The sequence below is a fragment of the Carassius auratus genome, chromosome 3 (assembly GCF_003368295.1).
Source record: "Carassius auratus strain Wakin chromosome 3, ASM336829v1, whole genome shotgun sequence".
Classification (NCBI taxonomy): Eukaryota; Metazoa; Chordata; class Actinopteri; order Cypriniformes; family Cyprinidae; genus Carassius; species Carassius auratus.
Genome location: NC_039245.1, coordinates 1,145,899 through 1,163,646, shown reverse-complemented (window position 1 = coordinate 1,163,646; position 17,748 = coordinate 1,145,899). Strand labels below are relative to the sequence as shown.

Here is a 17,748-nt window from a genome sequence, read left to right as displayed (position 1 = left end):
CCCAGCCCTGTATTTTAATCATATTTTACAGTCCTCCTGCCATGACACTGAAATACAAAATACTAGTATTGTTTACTTTGGATCTAATGACAGCTGAAAATGTTAATGGTTAAATCCAAGGCTAGTGTTATCCTTATTCAATCAGGTGGTCATTACCAACACTGAAATTGCATTCTTTACTTCAACAAATCTAATACTTCATCAGGAACACCAACATATCTCCGATAATGGAATCGTTCCAAACCTGCATGACTTTCTTTCTTCTGTGAAACACAAAAAATATTGGTTACCTCGTTTTGTTTGGGACTTCTACTTAACTTCTATTGTTTGGGATACAAAAATAAATAAATAATTTCTATATTTAATCTCTATATTAAATCATTTCTATATTTTTTTAATATAACCCATTATCACAAGACTGTACAGGCCAGGTGCCTATATCAGAATACAAAGACACACCCCTCTCATCTCCTCCCTGTTGCCTCTGCAGCCTTTCCTACAAGCACTACTAATTGCTCAACCTCATTCGTGTCGACTGCACAGAGTCCACGAACATAACCTTCCAAAAGCTCTCCAGCACAAGGATATAGGACATATTACAATCTAACAAAAGAGAGGAAGAGATAAAGGTGAGGGCATAGTTAATTTTCCCTATAATCAAGTAGGTTTGTTGTTTACTGTACAAATGTTGAATCACTGCTCAACCATTCCAATGTACTGTAACTTAACTAGTAAGAATTGGATCAAATAAAATTGCTCTTTTGTAACACTTTAAACATGTTTGTAAAAATGTATTTAATTCATTTGTAATTCTAGAGATGTTGTGTTTCAGTAATGATTCCATATCTTGGAAATTGTGACTGTAGTAATAATGTATCATGTGAATAAAAATGAAACTTACTAGGCTCACCCAGGGGAAATTATAACAATTAGAAAATTGACAATCAAGAAGATTTGGGTGGAGAACTCCAAGCTAACAACACTCTGTCTTCCTTTTGTACTCACATTCATTTTCATGATTGCATACACTTCCTAACTTCTGCAGTGCATTCCAGGGTCTCTCTGCTGAAACATGTCCCTCTATAGCTTTGGATTGGAGCCTCTGTCCTGTCATGCCTGGAACAAAGACCGGACACGTAAGAGCAAACTAGTTGAGCTACATTTCAATATAAATTACATCCCTTCAGGCTCCTAATGTTGCTGCCTGCAGTTCCATTTTCATCCATTATAATCTACTCAGAGGAATATCAGATCGTCACTGGGAGAAAAGCTGCACTTCTTCATATGAATCCTCAGTTTGCTATGAAATTACTGTAATGTTGCTGCTTCATACATGGCTTTTTGTTTACCAGAGATTCCTATTGAACAGTTGTTCAGGTTTATTTTATGTGCATAAAACATTAAAGTAATAATATTATTTAAATTATTAACTTGATATATATATATATATATAATACATATATAGTCCTAAGTTGTTTTATTTTTTTATTTAATTAGAAATCGCAATAAGCCCCAACAGCAATGTTGTGCACATTTACCAAAAGCAAGGAAAGGAATGGACTAAGATTCATGAACTGACAGAACACAGCGGCAGAATCACAGGTAAGATGAGGATAGCTGCCACATTAGTCATTAATCCACAGATACTGTGAGACTGACCCATAAAACAAATATTATCTCAGTGAACCAGTGAAAGTCATTAACTAAACAGAGCAAGTTTGCATGTGAGTTATACTAACTGGAATTTAATCACAATGAAAGAAGTAGTGACAGTATTTTGACATACAGTACATCTGAACGAAACAGGTTCAATCCCCCACCAATGATTGGATGGAGGTGGCTCTGAATGCAAGCTTGTAAGCAAAAACAACAACAACAACAACAACTTGCTAGTTTAGCTGATTACACAAAGAATCCATTGATATTGGCATCAGTTCTGACTGCTGTTAACACTTTCTCTGAAAAAATGATGCATTGAAGGCTGGTTTTTCGGTTTGGTCACGTGATGTTCGACATGTACCTCATTCTATAGCACTGGATTATAATATTTAAAATACATATAGTTCCCAATAATAAATAAACATCTCTAACAGTTGATTATAATTTTTAGGGATTGATTGGGCCCCAGAGTCCAACCGTATCGTGACATGTGCCTCAGATAGGAATGCCTATGTATGGACGCTTAAGGACGGGGTTTGGAAGCCAACACTGGTGCTGGTTCGCATTAATCGAGCTGCCACATGTGTCAAGTGGTCACCTCTTGAGAACAAGTTTGCTCTTGGAAGTGGGGCCAAACTTATTTCAGTGTGCTATTTCGAAAAAGAAAATGACTGGTGAGACTTGCTTTTATCTGAACTTGTAACCTGACTTTTTGATATCTCTACTGACTGAGAGACACTTTACATTACCAACCATATGTATTATCTCTTACATAGCTACATCTCTTGTGCAATCTCTCTTAATGAATGACTCTATAGGTGGCTGAGTAAGCATATCAAGAAGCCCATTAACTCCACCGTTCTGAGTCTAGACTGGCATCCCAACAACATACTGCTGGCAGCCGGCTCTGCTGACCTCCACTGCAGGTTTGAATATTCGGACTATTTCTGCACCATGTTGCTTTTCAAACCATATTATTAGTAACATGGTATCTTTTTTACTGCTATAGAATTTTTTCTGCATATATCAAGGACATTGAGGACAAGCCTGGGCCAACACCCTGGGGATCCAAAATGCCCTTTGGAGAGGTGCTTCTGGAGTATAAAGAGTGCGGTGGCTGGGTGCACAGTGTCTGTTTTTCTCCATCTGGTGATGCTCTGGCCTGGGTTAGCCACAACAGCGCCATCAGTGTAGCAAGTGCCACACAGGGAAAAGAGTAATACCAGCATTTACAAATTACAATGAGCTTTGTAGTTATGCATTTCTGTTTATAACACCAAAAGTCAAAGAGAATGATTTGCAAATCATTTAATTTATCCTTGATTTCCATGCATCCATAAAAACCACTGGAGTTTGCTGTGTGAAATTAATAATATGCAGAGTATGACCTTTACCAGTCACTTTTAGACTGCCTACATTATGGAATTTTGTGCATTGCAGGGTTACTCAGCTGACAACAGGACATCTTCCATTGCTGAGCGTGCTGTATGTCAGTGAGACTGAGATTGTAGCTGCAGTAAGGAATTTCCCATCTCCTATAGCTCCATGCTGATATATAAAATTCTGTCTTCATGGTTTATCAGCCTATTTATACATGCAAATACACCTTCAAGGGGGTAAGAAGAAGCATTGCTGTGAGATATGCTTTCAAATGTTGTCATCGAGTTCAAACTTTAGATTATTATTAACAAATGCAAAATATATACACTTGGTGCTTTGCTGTCCTATAAGCAGCGTAACAATTTAATGATCTACCAAATAATATTGAGAGCTTTGGTGAGAACTGAGTGAATATTACTGATTTTTCACTAGGAATGACAAAAAATGGAAAACGCTGGTCAAAAACATGATTTACACACAAACTGACCACCACCCACAACTTTTCAGATGGCATATTTATTTTTTATTCCAACTGTCACAGAATCAAACACACATATAATACATGTCGGGTTGCAAAAAGGAGGAAACTTTACAAACCTTTTCAGAGAAGTTTTGGAAATTTTCTGAGATTGTTTTGGAAACTTTTGAAAGTTTTACTGGAATTTTCCTGTCCCTTTGCAAGCCTAAATACATGAAGGTGTCTCAGTAGTCAGGATGTGACATGATCACTGGATTCAGGCGTGCCATAGTGCATTCCTACCTCTGTTTAATATTAATAATACCTTTTTATGCATATGTCTGTGGTGGGGATTTTAGGGCCACGACTGTTGCCCTTATCAGTTCTCATACAAGGGTCCTGGATGCTTGGAGTTTGTGAAGAAAGTGGACATTCCCAAGCAGAGCTCCAAGGGCAACAAGTCTGCCATGCAACATTTCCGTAATCTGGACAAAAAAGCGACTGCTGAGGAGGAAGAAAGCGAGTTGGCCTGTCTGCACCAGAACAGCATCACGTAATATAAATAAAAGGCTTGACGTCTGCAAGCACAATCTTTTTTAGGAGCATTTTTAGCATTTTGGTCCCACTTACAAAAAATGACATTGTAGTTTACAAAGACTTTGTTTCTGCTTTAGTGAGCTATGTGTTCTGGAAGGGCCGAAAGCCAAGGTGGAGAAATTCAGCAGTGTGGGATTAGATGGTGCCATGGTGGTCTGGGATTTCAAGGTATTTTATTGTCATTAAACAATATTTTGATATTACTGTTTATCACTAGATTGTCTAAGCAGTCACTGAATGACTTCTGAAAGTATATGAAATATTTTCACCTTGAATTTTCTCTTTAGCACTGAAACTCCATGGGATAGAAAAAGAGCAGAAGACAGTAATGACCAGGGACCATCTTTTTAATTTTGTTTGTTTTCTCAGACACTTTTTTTACCCTTCAGTACAAAAGTTACACTTTAAAGTAATTAAACCCTATTGATTTTATTATGATGTACTGTGGTGGCGTGGCCGATCCCTAATGTGTGGTATGCACATGGAATATTTTTTATCATGCAGTATTAATTCATCTTACTAGAGAATATTTCAAAGTAGTCTATTTAGACATAAGCAAATTATTATTTAGCACAAAAAAAGAGAATTGTATGTAATGACTATCATAAATGCAAACTTTTTTATTCCAAATGTGCTGCTAATGTAATAAAAAGCTGTCAATTTTTACTTGTTATGCATGTTAAGCATCAAATAAATGAACAAATCATAATTAATACTACTTTCGTGATTTCGTCTTTTTTCCCTTTCTTGCTACAGTACTGCAGAAGATTGTTAGATGCAAATAAGTTTTATTCAAATGACAGATAAACTGATGAGTGAGCCAGTAAGAGCACTGAACCGATGTGGTGAGTCTCAAGTTTAGCAGCGGAAATATGAATAAGACGTTAAAAAAATTACTTGACTGTATTGCATTTTTATTTTTATTTGCATTTTATTTTATTTTTTTATAAACACCATTTCAATTAAAAATAATGTAAACCGAGAGATATAAATACATTTTTTTATCAAACTTGTGTGATGTTTATGACATATTTTATGTATTCTTAACTAAATAATTGCTAAATAAACTAAACTGGAACACTTCAGTTAATTCCAGAGAACAGAATTTTTAATGAAACTTAATAAAAAATAAAAAAAAGCGTTCACAAACAGCAACAGTGTAATGGATTTCGCAATGTTTTGAAGTCTATATTTCAGGAATCACATGAAGTCGTTTAAGAATCACCGAATCGGTACAAAACCAGTTCTGAACATTTCAGAAGAAATTTTTCGCGGACATGAGTCTGACTTCATAAAACTGCGGACAGGAAGAAATTCAAGAAAATTGGTATTCTGAATAATGTAATATTTCACACTCATACCACGCCCCCTTTTGGCCGAATTCCGCACTTACAGCCAATCAGCGTCTACCTTATTTCACTCGCCCAATCAGAGCTCAGCCGGACGACAACACGGCGCATTCTCTTCCACCACTAGTGTGTGATGTTGATGTGACGCAACAACTATCAGCTGTTTTGTTTTGCTTCATTCTCTGTGCTCCGCTTGAAGTCGTAAATGTACCTAAAACTTGCGTTTTAATTCATTAATGTGAGGCGGAAGAACAGTCGAAGCGTTGGAGTATATTTGTCTTCCACTATTTTAGGACCATCCAGTTTTTTTCTCCTCAGTTGGTCTCCGCTTTGCCACTATCTTTCCAAGAGGTCGAACCGATCCCAGGCCTCCGATCCAGGGCGGAGGGAGGGAAGGAGGTCGCTGGGAGTCGGGATGGAGACCGGAGATGTTGGGCCGGGGCTGTGCTGCCCCTCGTTCAACCAGGACTCCACGTAAGCGACGCACATCTGCAGATCAGTCTGGCCTCATCTGCAGAGCAGGATATTTTTAAGATGCTATTAACCGAGATAAACCTCACTAGAGGGAATGTCAACTCTGCTTAAAGGCTTGATTGCAGTTTATTGTCTGTTTTGATTATATCCATAACAGGCCAATCATGTTATAGCGGCGTTTTGCATGATAGGATAGATGAGCTTTTTGTTGTATCAGTGCTGTTTTTTCAGCATAGTTTGTTTAGGCAGAAGTGCTTTAAATAGGATTAAACTGTGACACAAAACACAACAAAATCCATTCATATTATTTAAAGAATGAATATGATTCTTATTCCAAATTTGCACTGCAAAGGCAGCACAGAAGCGCTTCTGAAGTGGCATTAAGTTGTCTTTACACACACTGTTTAATGCTGCTCAGAGGTGGCATGAATGCATTTACACAGAAATTACAACTGTATATTTTGATACTAGGGCTGAGATGGGTCTAAAAAGGCATCATTTATGGGCTGTTGTGTCCTTACATTGTATTTTGGGTAGTCACAAGAGAGCACATTTACATTTAACACATTTATACTTCAGGAGAAACTGAATGTTTGAGTTGCCTTTTTTTTCACTTTCCTCTCAAGTAGAGCTGAATTTGCATGAGTGTGTGATCTTATTGACCAGTCCACAGTCTCTCTTGACAGTTTGACCCACTTGTTTCCTCTTTTCTAGCGGTTGATCACACTGGCTTCTTTTCTTTAAAAAGTCAAGCTCAGCAAATCCAACACAAAACGAGATACTGAGAGTCAGGTGATCTAAAATATATTAGGGATTGATGTCAGATGTGTCTCTTGGGGCAAAGCATGTTTGTATTGGAAAAATCTGAAACTTGTTATTTTGTATAGAGGGTGTTAGTCACAGTGGTAATTACCAACACATTTCAGTCAGTCACTGAAGTCCGGCTCTAAACACAAGATTTAGTATTGGGTTTCAGCAGTGTGGTTAGTGATGGTGGATATATACCTATGTTCTTTAATAAAGGTATGAAAGGACATGCTTAGCACAGAATCTGACAAGAACAGCTTTGTTTAGAGGAATGAGGAGCCACGAAACAGATGTGTTCTGTTTGTATGAAAACCAAATAATTACTATCAACCTTTGTTATGATAGCCATTACATCTGTTTGTTCCTTCATTATGTATTGCATCAGCCTAGTGACTCACACAGAAAATAAATAAATATATTTTTTGTTCTTATTATATTATATTACTTTATATCATGCTTTTTATATATTATAAGTTGCATATGCACAAGTGAATTAGATACAGAACTGTAAAGTGGATGCACTCATTTAATAAAGTTGATACAACATCAGATCTTATTGTTTCTCCAGGTCTTTGGCTGTGGGCACCAAAACTGGATACCAGCTATTCTCTGTGACCTCGGTGGACAAGCTGGACTGCATTCATGAGAGCAGTGAGACATTTCTCCTTTCTTATTTTTAGTTTGAATGCGATATAACGGGCAACTATGGTTGTCTGCCAAACTACCATGCAATAGGAGGAGCCAACATGTGCCATATAATGTAGTCATCATCATAGGGTGTAGCCACTTTCTAACAAGTCACTTACCAAATAAATTGAAAATGCCATCTCATTTCCTTGGTATTTTCATGAGAAAGAAATGAAAAGAAAGTCGACTTTATATATTTTTTTTTTATAAAGGGTTGTCTCTTAAAACAAGTATGTGATCTGTGGCTGTGCTGTCAGTAATTGTGTTGTGATAAACTTGCCCTAGAGGTCAGAAAGTTGTCTTGTCTGTTTCGATGGGGTGGTTCACCTTACATGGTGGCAACACCCTTATGTGTTTGAGATCGTATCTGCAGAACACAACAAAGTCATTCAAATATTTCTGGCTGCCAAAAAACTAAAGACAGAGAAACAGCCTGTTTTGCTAAGGTATGCAAAATAAAAGGTATGCTTGGAAAAGACATAGAGTCAAAATATGTTAATATCTGTAAACAAAGAGATAAAAAAAAAAACAAGGAACAAAAAAACATTTTGCAATCAAAAAATGAAAATAATTACATCATCCTCATGTCACTGACAACCTGTATGTTTTTATTTCTTCTATGAAACAAAATGTACAGGAGTTTTACTATTATATTGACTTCAATTTGAAATGTACACATTGATTTACATGACAGATAATGATGCATGGATGTTACTACCCCTTTAAATGTTGCTTATACTTAAAAAGAATAAATCTTTTTTTTCTTCTGTTTCTCGGTTTGGGTTCCTTTTCCACTGTAACTTTTGGCTTGCTTAGCTGGGGTTTAAAAGAAACTTCGAGAACATTATGGGTTTTGACTGCACTGACACTGGTCAGATGACAACAAAACTTGAACTGAACTGAGCTGGAAAATGACAGTGTGTTGTCTTTATAGAGCTGCTTCACAGCTGAATCAGATTTGTTTCATAATGGATGGATTTTGCAACTCTGACACTATTATTAAACTGAACTGAATTCAAATGAACTGACTTGAGCCAAAGATTGACACAATTACAGACTATTACAGAGTTGCATATAGTCATATTTATTGTTTTATAATCAATGAACTTTACATATTTACTAAACTGAACTGAATCAACACTGAACTGACTCAAGCTGAATATTGACACTCATCTTGTTAGAGTTGCTTTACAGCACATTTAAAGATGTTTGCATCATTTATTATTGTTCGCATAATTTTCCTGTTTCGTACCGTGAAGTTGTTTTGAAACAATCTCTATTGTGTAAAGCACTATATAAATAATGGTGCCTTGACTTGATTTTTAAAATGACCACAAAGTGCTTGAACGTGAACTACATGTGTTTACATGTGGCTTGTTTACTTTAATGTGTCCTTTTCTCTGCTCCCCTTCAGCAGAAACTCCAGACGTGTATATCGTGGAAAGGCTTTTCTCCAGCAGCCTGGTTGTGGTGGTGAGTCAGTCCATGCCACGTCGCATGAATGTCTACCACTTCAAAAAGGGCACAGAGATCTGCAACTACAGCTACTCGAACAACATTCTAGCAGTGCGCCTAAACAGACAGGTAAACACAACACAGCTGTGCTGCAGCAAACACCTGCAAATGATCAATTCTAAAGCTCCCGGATGAGTGGAATGCATGTCCCTGCTCTTTAATAGTTTAGCTCATAAATGTGGAAATGAAGATGTTTGTTGTGTCTGTTGTTTATGTGTGTTTTCGCGGCAGAGTCTGGTTGTCTGTCTGGAGGAATCCATCTATATACACAATATAAAAGACATGAAACTCCTGAAGACCCTTCTCAACACACCATCAAACCCATCAGGTAAATCTAGAATGATCCTTTATATTTTATAAGTCTATTTAAATATGAATCGGTACACTGTGTTTATGTGTGGCCACCCATGTGTTTGTGTAGGTCTCTGTGCTCTCTCCATCAGCCATTCCAACTCTTTCTTGGCATATCCAGGAAGTGACACTATTGGGGAAATTATTGTCTACGATGCCAACAATCTGGTAAAAATTCATTTCATTTAGGCAGTTCCTTTTGGTTGAGTTTGTTGCTATACATGAGACAAATGCACCATATACATTTTTTTTCTGGGTTGTATGTTTGTCTCTTCATCTCTTCAGAGCACTATGACCATGATTCCTGCTCATGACAGTCCACTGGCCGCCATCACCTTCAGTGCTTCTGGCACCAAACTGGCCAGTGCTTCTGAAAGGGTAAAGAGCCACAGTTTTTCTAGAAACACAGCCAAGTGAACCTCACCAAACTGGTCAAGAACATGCAATGCTGAACAAATTCAGAATGCATGAAATTGCATTTTAATGTTCTTAAAATAGGATTTTTGGGTGAAATGCAACAGTGGGATGTGTTTTTGATCCGTCCTCATTTTTTACTGCTTTTTAGGGCACAGTGATTCGAGTCTTCTCCATCCCAGAGGGACTGCGCTTGTTTGAGTTCCGGCGGGGGATGAAGAGGTACAGTGATAATGATTCAAAGCAGTGAACCGTGACGATACTTTGATCATACAGAAGGAGAAAACGAGAGTTGGAGCCGTTTGTGTCAACTGTGGTATGTATGTGAGAGTCTGTTTTTGTGTATGTTTTTGACCCTTGTGTGTCTGTGTCACCAAAGGTATGTCAACATCAGCTCCCTTTCCTTCAGCCCAGATGCTCAGTTCCTCTGTGCCTCAAGCAATACAGAGACGGTGCACATTTTCAAGCTTGAACAGCACAGCCCAAGGTACTAAAAATGCTCTTTTCTACCAGCACAATTCACTTCATTTAATAAACAACTTAGCGACTGAGTCAGAATTTCTGCTTTTACTGACAAATCGAAACTTTGTCAGTATTTGTGTATGTGTTCATCCATGTTTTTGTGTCTCTCTTGCAGTGGGGATGAGCAAGCTCCCTCTTGGTCAACATATGTAGGTAAGATGTTCACAGCAGCCAGTAGCTACCTCCCAGCACAGGTGTCAGGCATGATGAGTCAAGACCGAGCCTTTGCTACAGTCCGCCTCCAGATGGCAGGTCAGAAGAATGTCTGTGCCCTGGCAATGTGAGTCCTGCACTCATTACACAGCAGTCTACAAAGATATTTATGAGAAAAAAACTAATTCAGGGGTTTCACCTGACCAATCAGAATCCAGAAGCTTCCACGTTTGCTTGTGGCCTCCTCTGATGGGCAGCTATTCATCTATAACATTGATCCTCAAGAAGGGGGTGAATGCACTCTGGTGCAGAAGCACAGGTGAGGCACCACTCTTTTTAAACTGGAAAAGAGTGTCATTTCAAAGTAAAACTGGACAAGGTCAAAAAGATTGATTTTGTTAAGTTTTAAAGATCACTAATTAATTCAGTTGCTTTTTCTGCATTTTACATCCTTAAGCCAGTGGGTGGCGACTAGTGTCTGTCTTCTTGTGTGTAAAGAGTGAGTCATGACATGAAGACTCTCAAGTAATGCACTGAAAAGTACGACCAAAGCAAGTCTTATTAAATTTGTATGCATACAGATCTACTAAAAGATACTTCAGATACTTCTGTGTTTATAAAGTGTTTTCCCCACAAACAGCCACTTTTGTTATTGTTAATTAAAGCTAAACTAAAGTTCTTACAAAAAGTTTTTGTCAATCGTAAGAAAGCTTAAAGTATAAATATTAGATGAAACACGTACGCTTAAAAAAACTAAAACAAAACTTAAAAGTTGAAAATTAAGTTAAAGTATTAAAATTAATCAAACTAAATCTATATTTAAATAAATTAAAGCTAAACAAAAATCTAAAAACTAGCCAATAAAAATGTCAAAAAGAACAAAAGAAATGACTAAAGCAACTCAAATGAAACTTAGAAATGTTGCCTTTGCAATTAAATTTGTACATTTAAGTTGAAGTATTAAACGAAATAGAAGCTTCCAAAATATGAATATACAATAGTATATCAGTAATACTAATATAACAAGAACAATCTATAATTTAATTTAGATAAACAGATCTATCTACAGTATAACTTAAATTACTTAGCACAATAATTTAAGAATTCGCTTTGGGTTATGACTGTGTGCATGTTACTTTATAGAGCACAACATGAAAGTCTATGTCAGTAGTGCAGGCACAATTCACTGAGGTCTCTTTTAACCTCCAGGGTGTCTGGATCAGATAAGGATTGGGAGGAGACTGAGAAAGCTGAACTTATGGAGCCACCGCAAGCATGCCAGTCGTATGCTGCCACTGTGGCCATCCCCACCTCTGGACCCGTCACAGCCACTCTCACAGGTACCACAACACACTCAAACACACACAGTTTTACATTTGAACTCTTTCTCATGATCACCCAACTGTGTTCATCTCAGGCTACTCCGAGGACGGCGGAGCTAAGAAGGGTGAGGTGATTCCCGAGCACGAGTTTGCAGCAGGGCCTGTGTGTCTGGACGACGAAACTGAATTTCCTCCCGTGAGCATTCGCTAGCCTCTCCATGTCCAAGCGGCGGTGGTGCATTCCAGTGTATGGGGTTGTCTTGTCCCTCTGTCCACAAGCACTCAAACTTAGTGTGATTTATTATTTTGAACCAAACCAACACCAGCCCGTTCGGCTCTGATTAAAGAAAGCAGCTCATAATAATGCTCGTCACAAAGACCAAATGTTGCAGATTAATCACATTGAGAAGATAAATATGTTGTCTATTACACAACATAAATGACAAATATCACTCCCAGTATAACTCCTTTAACCTGTTAACTGTCAACCGTCCACTCTGTGGGACGCCTACATTTACTTCACTATATTACAATTAAATCTAATCTAATCTTGACAAACTATATATCGTTGGAAAGGTCTAAGACTCCCAAATATATATTTTACCGGTGTTTTTTGCAAAAAATGATGTAGGAAACGTAATCGATTCATTTATGACAAGAGTGCACCCTCAAAAATCTAAATTATAACTGGAGTTTTGATCTTTGTTTAAAAAAAATAGACTTCTTTGTTGCCTTTTTCTCTATCACATTTTAGAAATCATCAGAAGTTATATATCGACTCAAAACTTAAACTCTCAAAATTCATCCTTTAAAACCCATTTTAAAATCAGACATTGCATGTCCATGTAAATGGTACATCAATATCATGTAACAAAATATTTTCATTCATGAATTATAAAAATTTAAGTTTGGATCGTGCACTACAAAGTCAATGTTCAAAAATATGAGTGACAGTTAAGGGGTTAATACATAAAATAATGAAGTATATATTTCAGGGGTGTTATTGGTATGTATTTAGACTGAAATAATGCTACATTCATGTACGCTCTGGGTAAATACAGACAAAGTAGGACACTTAAAGCTTAATCATTATTATTAAAAATCATTCCATATAACTAATATGTCATTTATTTCATAGATAATATTTTTATTCAGCCACGATGTATTAAGTGGCATTAACAAAATATTTTTATTTCAAATAAATGCTTTTTTATATATATATATATATATATATATATATATATATATATATATATATATATATATATATATATATATATATATATATATTATTATTATTAATCAAAGAATCCTGATGTAGTTTTTTTTTTTTTTTTTTGTAAATATGAAGCCGCATAACTATCTTCAACATTAATAATAAGAAATGTTTCTTGAGCTGCAAATTATCATATCAGAATGATTTCTGGAGGATCATGTGACACTGAAGATTGGAGTAATGATGCTGAAAATTGATCTTTGATAACACAGGAATAAATTACATTTTTAAAAGATATTGAATAGAAAATAGTTCTTTTTAAATTGTAATAATATTTCACAATATTACAATTTTACTGTATGTTTAAATAAATGAAATGCAGCCCTGTTGTAAAAAAAAAAGACTTCTTTCAAAAGCATTAAAAATATGTATATGTAGCCAATAGACTGATGTTTTAAAAATAACAGCAATGACAAATCATTGAAAAGTGTTCCACATGATCTGTATTCATATTAGATGTTGAAATACATTTTGTTCTGACACTAGACCTGCTGTTGCTGTTCTAGTCTAATGATGTTTCTGATCTTCTATACATGGACATGAGCAGAAGTTAGGTGACTAATTTGTTTGTTTGTGCACAGACAGGACAAGGATAAGAATGAATTAAATCCACCAAAGTTAATTGTCTTTTACATTCTGTCTGTTTTGATGCAGTAAATGCTGGGTTCATTCATCACCATTGCAACATAAGAAAACCATGTGTGTCAACTATGAGAGCTCTTTTCTGTTTTAGTCTAAATGGCATGATGTCAACCATATTTTTGTCTATGCACACACACACATAACATAGTATTTCAGTTTAAACATACGCTACATTTGATGCTCGATGGATTGATGACATTTTAACAATTAAAGAAACATTAATACAATGCAAAAAATCTCAAGATCAAGAAGAGAAACTAGAAATAATGCTTTATATTGATGCAGTGCTCACTGAACTCCACAAGGTGGAGCACTTATGGTGGTCCAACAGGCCTTGTTACCACTAACACTTCCTAACTTGTTTTGATAAAGCTGAAATTATAGTCTTTCAGATAGTTTAATAACTGTTGCTCCAAGGGATAGTTTACCAAAAAATTTAAATTTGCTGAAAATTTACACAACCCTGTGAGATATAGAAGAATTTGTTTCTTCATTGGAACAGATTTGGAGAAATGTATCATTCCATTCCTTGCTTACCAATGGTTGCTCTGCAGTGAATGGGTGCCGTCAGAATGAGAGTCCAAACAGCTGATAAAATCATCACAATAATATACAAGTAATCTGATCTCAGAAGGATTTTATCATTTATAGGATGTCACTTTGGACTAACATACTTGGATGCCATTGCTATTGCTTTTATATACCTTCCGAGTGTCTTTGTGGTGTATTAAAATGTCATTGTGGCTAACTGATATGGCTCGGACATGTCCTCAGCTAGCTCCTGTTGAGATCTGTATCTGTCTATAACACACCCGTGGCTGAGGGAACAATAAAGCTCTGTTCTGGTTTCCGGTAGATAAATTGGTGCCGTGACGGATCTGGGCGAGGCAAGGGGAGACGACCGTGAGAGGGTAGAGAACAGGTGGAGGCAACAACTGTCAGAGGAGGACCTTCAGTGCATGAGCAAGGACAAACAAATGAAAAACATAACTTCAGGGTGCTAAATTATTAACGGAAAGGTTGAAATGCTAATATCTTAAATTGAGTTGATCAGGGATTTGGGTCGTTGTCACTCGGACCCCTGAAGGGTGTGTTATAAATGAGGTGCATGACTGAAATATAACCACATATTGTTCTAGTTACGTAACATATTGTATTAAGTCGTAATACTGTAGCATTTTATTCTTTTAATTTATAACACCATCATATTGAATTATAAGAGAGGAGGAATTACTTTTTTATATATGTGTTTTGCTGTATTGATACTTAATATGTTTACATGTTTCCATCCTGAAAACTAATACACCAGGATGTTTTGTATGTATGTGCCTATGATATTACTTGTAAGAGTGCAAAGTATTTTGCTGGATTGCTCAAGACCAAAAGATAAAAAAAAGAAAAGAAATGAATATATAGGAAATCTATTAGGATTGGAATTATGCAAACCACCTCCTGTCTCCTGTGGTCTTTTCTTCATCTATTCATAGATACTTTCCATCAAAACCAAAACATTTTTAAAGAAGTTAACAGTTGTATTCAGCAAGGATGCATTAAATTGATCAAATGCGAAAGTAAATTAAAAGTTAATGCTGTTTTAGGACTTTCTATTCCTAAAAAACATATGACTGTTTTCACACACACACACAAAAAAAATTCTCGAATCAGAAATAAAATTCTCAAAACTTAATCTTCAGCCTCCACATTATCTAGACTTGTGCACAACATTTTTTGATCAAGTTGTGATTGCTTAGGTACATTAATGCAACTGATTATGTACATTTGTCTGTGGTTTCCTACGCTATCAGTTGCTTTTGTAATGTTGCTCAAAATGTGTTATGTAGTTCTCTGAAATCGCTCAAAGGTACATCTCATGAACCTTCAAATGGAAAGCATATATAGACAGAGGACAACACAAGAGTTACAAATTATCACAATATTTATTTTTGCATGTGTTGTGTGTGGTTTTGTTTTTGTGACATATCAGGACACAACTGTGTATAATGACATGGGTATGACACAGGTATTACAAGGAGAGGGTGACTTATGAGGACATAACCCATGTCCCCATTTTTCAAAACGCTTATAAATCATACAGAATGAGTTTTTTTTTTTTTTTTTTTGAGAAAGTGAAAAAATGCACAAAGTTTCCTGTGAGGGTTAGGTTTAGGGGTAGGGTTGTTGAAGGGCGATAGAACACAGTTTGTACAGTATAAAAACCATTACGCCTATGTGTGTGTTTAAATCAATATCCCACATACAGTAATGTGTACATTTGTACTTTTGAAAATGGATATATGGCATTCATAGGAATGCAGCCTTCTGCATTTCAATACAGCAACTATCATCCAAACTGTTGTCATAGTTTACATCAGGTAATACTAAGAGAGTGCAGTGTTGTACTGACAAAATGACTAAGCATTTTTACTATCTTGTTTGTGAACATTGACACAAGGACATCAGGCATGCAAGAGGATTTTTCCCCTGCTGCCTGGCCAAGGCCAATAAAGCCTGAGATGTTGAAGAGGTTCTTTGACCTTTTTCAGACAAAAACAGAATACTGGAACAGAAAATAAATGTGTTGTTGTTTGCTGTATTGTACTGTACTCTACAGTACATTAAATTAAGTAATAACACATTTGGGGAGTACCACACTTACGGGTTTTTGTAGTATTGTTTTGAATTTATCTCATTGGTGTATAAAACTGTGTTGAATTGTGTGTTTGACTGTTTGTGTGTCATATCTAAAGTTTGGTTTTTCAGCAAGATTGAGTTGTTTTGAGTGGAGAGCTTCATTTTGACCTGAATATAGGAAGGGTGGGGAATTGAGAATACGAGGCATAGTTTCAAGAAATGTTTTCAAGCAATCGAGAAAAACTGTGATATAATATTATGAAATATAACCCTATTTATAATGTTTTTATAATTATATCTTATATTATAATTCAATATACATGCTGTTCATGACTTAAGACTGAAAACACCATGAACATTTTTGTGATTAAAGTCATTCATTTCTGCCGTAGGTCAGATTAGATGATCTAATAGCTGATTGTAACTAGGTTTTTCATTATTATCCATTTTGTTACATAGTCAGGCAGGCCCAGTGAGAGAGGCTAAGATCCTTCATACCATACACATGAAGCCTATGCAGTGTGATGTAGCATCCTCTATTTTACAATATCAAAACAAAGAAATAAACAAACAAACAAAAAAACATGGTCAATAGCATACTATAAAATTATATAGGACACATGGCTGAACAGATATGAGATTATTAAGACTAGATAATTCCCCTCAGTGATCGAATGTGAACAAGATAACCTTCAAGTGAACATGAGGACTGCAGTACTCTTGAAGAGTCAGCTGTGCTACACCGATCGACATTTGTTTCGAAAGTCAAAAGAACATGTTGAGCTTTGGGCATTATCCAATCAGAACAAGTTTGTTGATCCCACTGTGCTTTGTTCAACTTCTGAGGTCATTTCCACAAGAGATTTCATGCTAATTCTTGTTAAAGCATATTAAAGTTACTAATGATATTCAATAAGATCAGGATTTTTGAGTTTAAATGCATTTTGAAATGATCAATGCTTCTCCAAGCAATCAATCACTCTATTCAGCCCAGTGACACACAGATCTGCTCAGTGAAGCAGTCATAACCATGTTTTATCATAAATAAAACATTGCTATTGACCAATTAGCATCAGTGACCGAAACTATGAATTTAAAAAATATATATTTATTGACAAATGCAAAATATTCCATCACAAATTAAGGAAGAAACACAAAAAGGGGGAATAACAAACACAGAGTCACCGATATGAAAAGGTGCCTTCAATATCTGGAACCTTTTGATGCCTTCATGATAAAAATGTCTCAGAATGGTATATTGATGAGAAAGTTTGACCTATTTACCTAAAAATGCTAAAATGAACCCATTCCAGAGTTTTTACCCATTTCATCAAGTATTTGCATAAGAACATCTGAATATCAAGAAATGGCCCTGATGTGCTGATAAATGAGCTGTCCAAGGTACTGAACGATATTACTCTACAAAGCAACTGATGTCTGCTGCTTATATATACAGGGTTTGGCATAGATACAGATGCCTGTGATACATCTTCTGGAAGTTACTGAAACAAT

General features: G+C 36.1%; 2 protein-coding genes across 4 annotated transcripts; both read left to right on the top strand.

Annotated features, from left to right (window-relative positions):
- Positions 1-478: 478 nt before the first annotated feature.
- LOC113042665 (actin-related protein 2/3 complex subunit 1A-like) lies at positions 479-4,809 on the top strand. Of its 2 annotated transcripts, none has more exons than XM_026201671.1 (10): positions 479-629; positions 1,056-1,136; positions 1,498-1,602; positions 2,111-2,333; positions 2,478-2,585; positions 2,669-2,875; positions 3,100-3,175; positions 3,856-4,049; positions 4,171-4,261; positions 4,381-4,809. In XM_026201671.1, the coding sequence occupies exons 2-10, from the start codon at positions 1,073-1,075 to the stop codon at positions 4,384-4,386; spliced, it is 1,074 nt and encodes a 357-aa protein (XP_026057456.1). In that variant the 5' UTR covers positions 479-629; positions 1,056-1,072; the 3' UTR covers positions 4,387-4,809. The 2 variants fall into 2 exon arrangements, with proteins under 2 accessions (XP_026057456.1, XP_026057464.1); XM_026201679.1 differs by having other exon boundaries at positions 1,046-1,136.
- A 763-nt stretch (positions 4,810-5,572) lies between these two features.
- On the top strand, positions 5,573-15,055 carry LOC113042656 (WD repeat domain phosphoinositide-interacting protein 1-like). Of its 2 annotated transcripts, none has more exons than XM_026201660.1 (13): positions 5,573-5,916; positions 7,292-7,374; positions 8,828-8,994; positions 9,157-9,253; positions 9,347-9,444; positions 9,562-9,654; positions 9,842-9,912; positions 10,070-10,177; positions 10,328-10,492; positions 10,577-10,684; positions 11,575-11,705; positions 11,783-11,883; positions 14,462-15,055. In XM_026201660.1, exons 1-13 carry the CDS (start codon positions 5,858-5,860, stop codon positions 14,510-14,512), a joined length of 1,332 nt encoding a protein of 443 aa, XP_026057445.1. In that variant the 5' UTR covers positions 5,573-5,857; the 3' UTR covers positions 14,513-15,055. The 2 variants fall into 2 exon arrangements, with proteins under 2 accessions (XP_026057445.1, XP_026057436.1); XM_026201651.1 differs by having other exon boundaries at positions 8,825-8,994.
- The last annotated feature ends 2,693 nt before the right edge of the window (positions 15,056-17,748 follow it).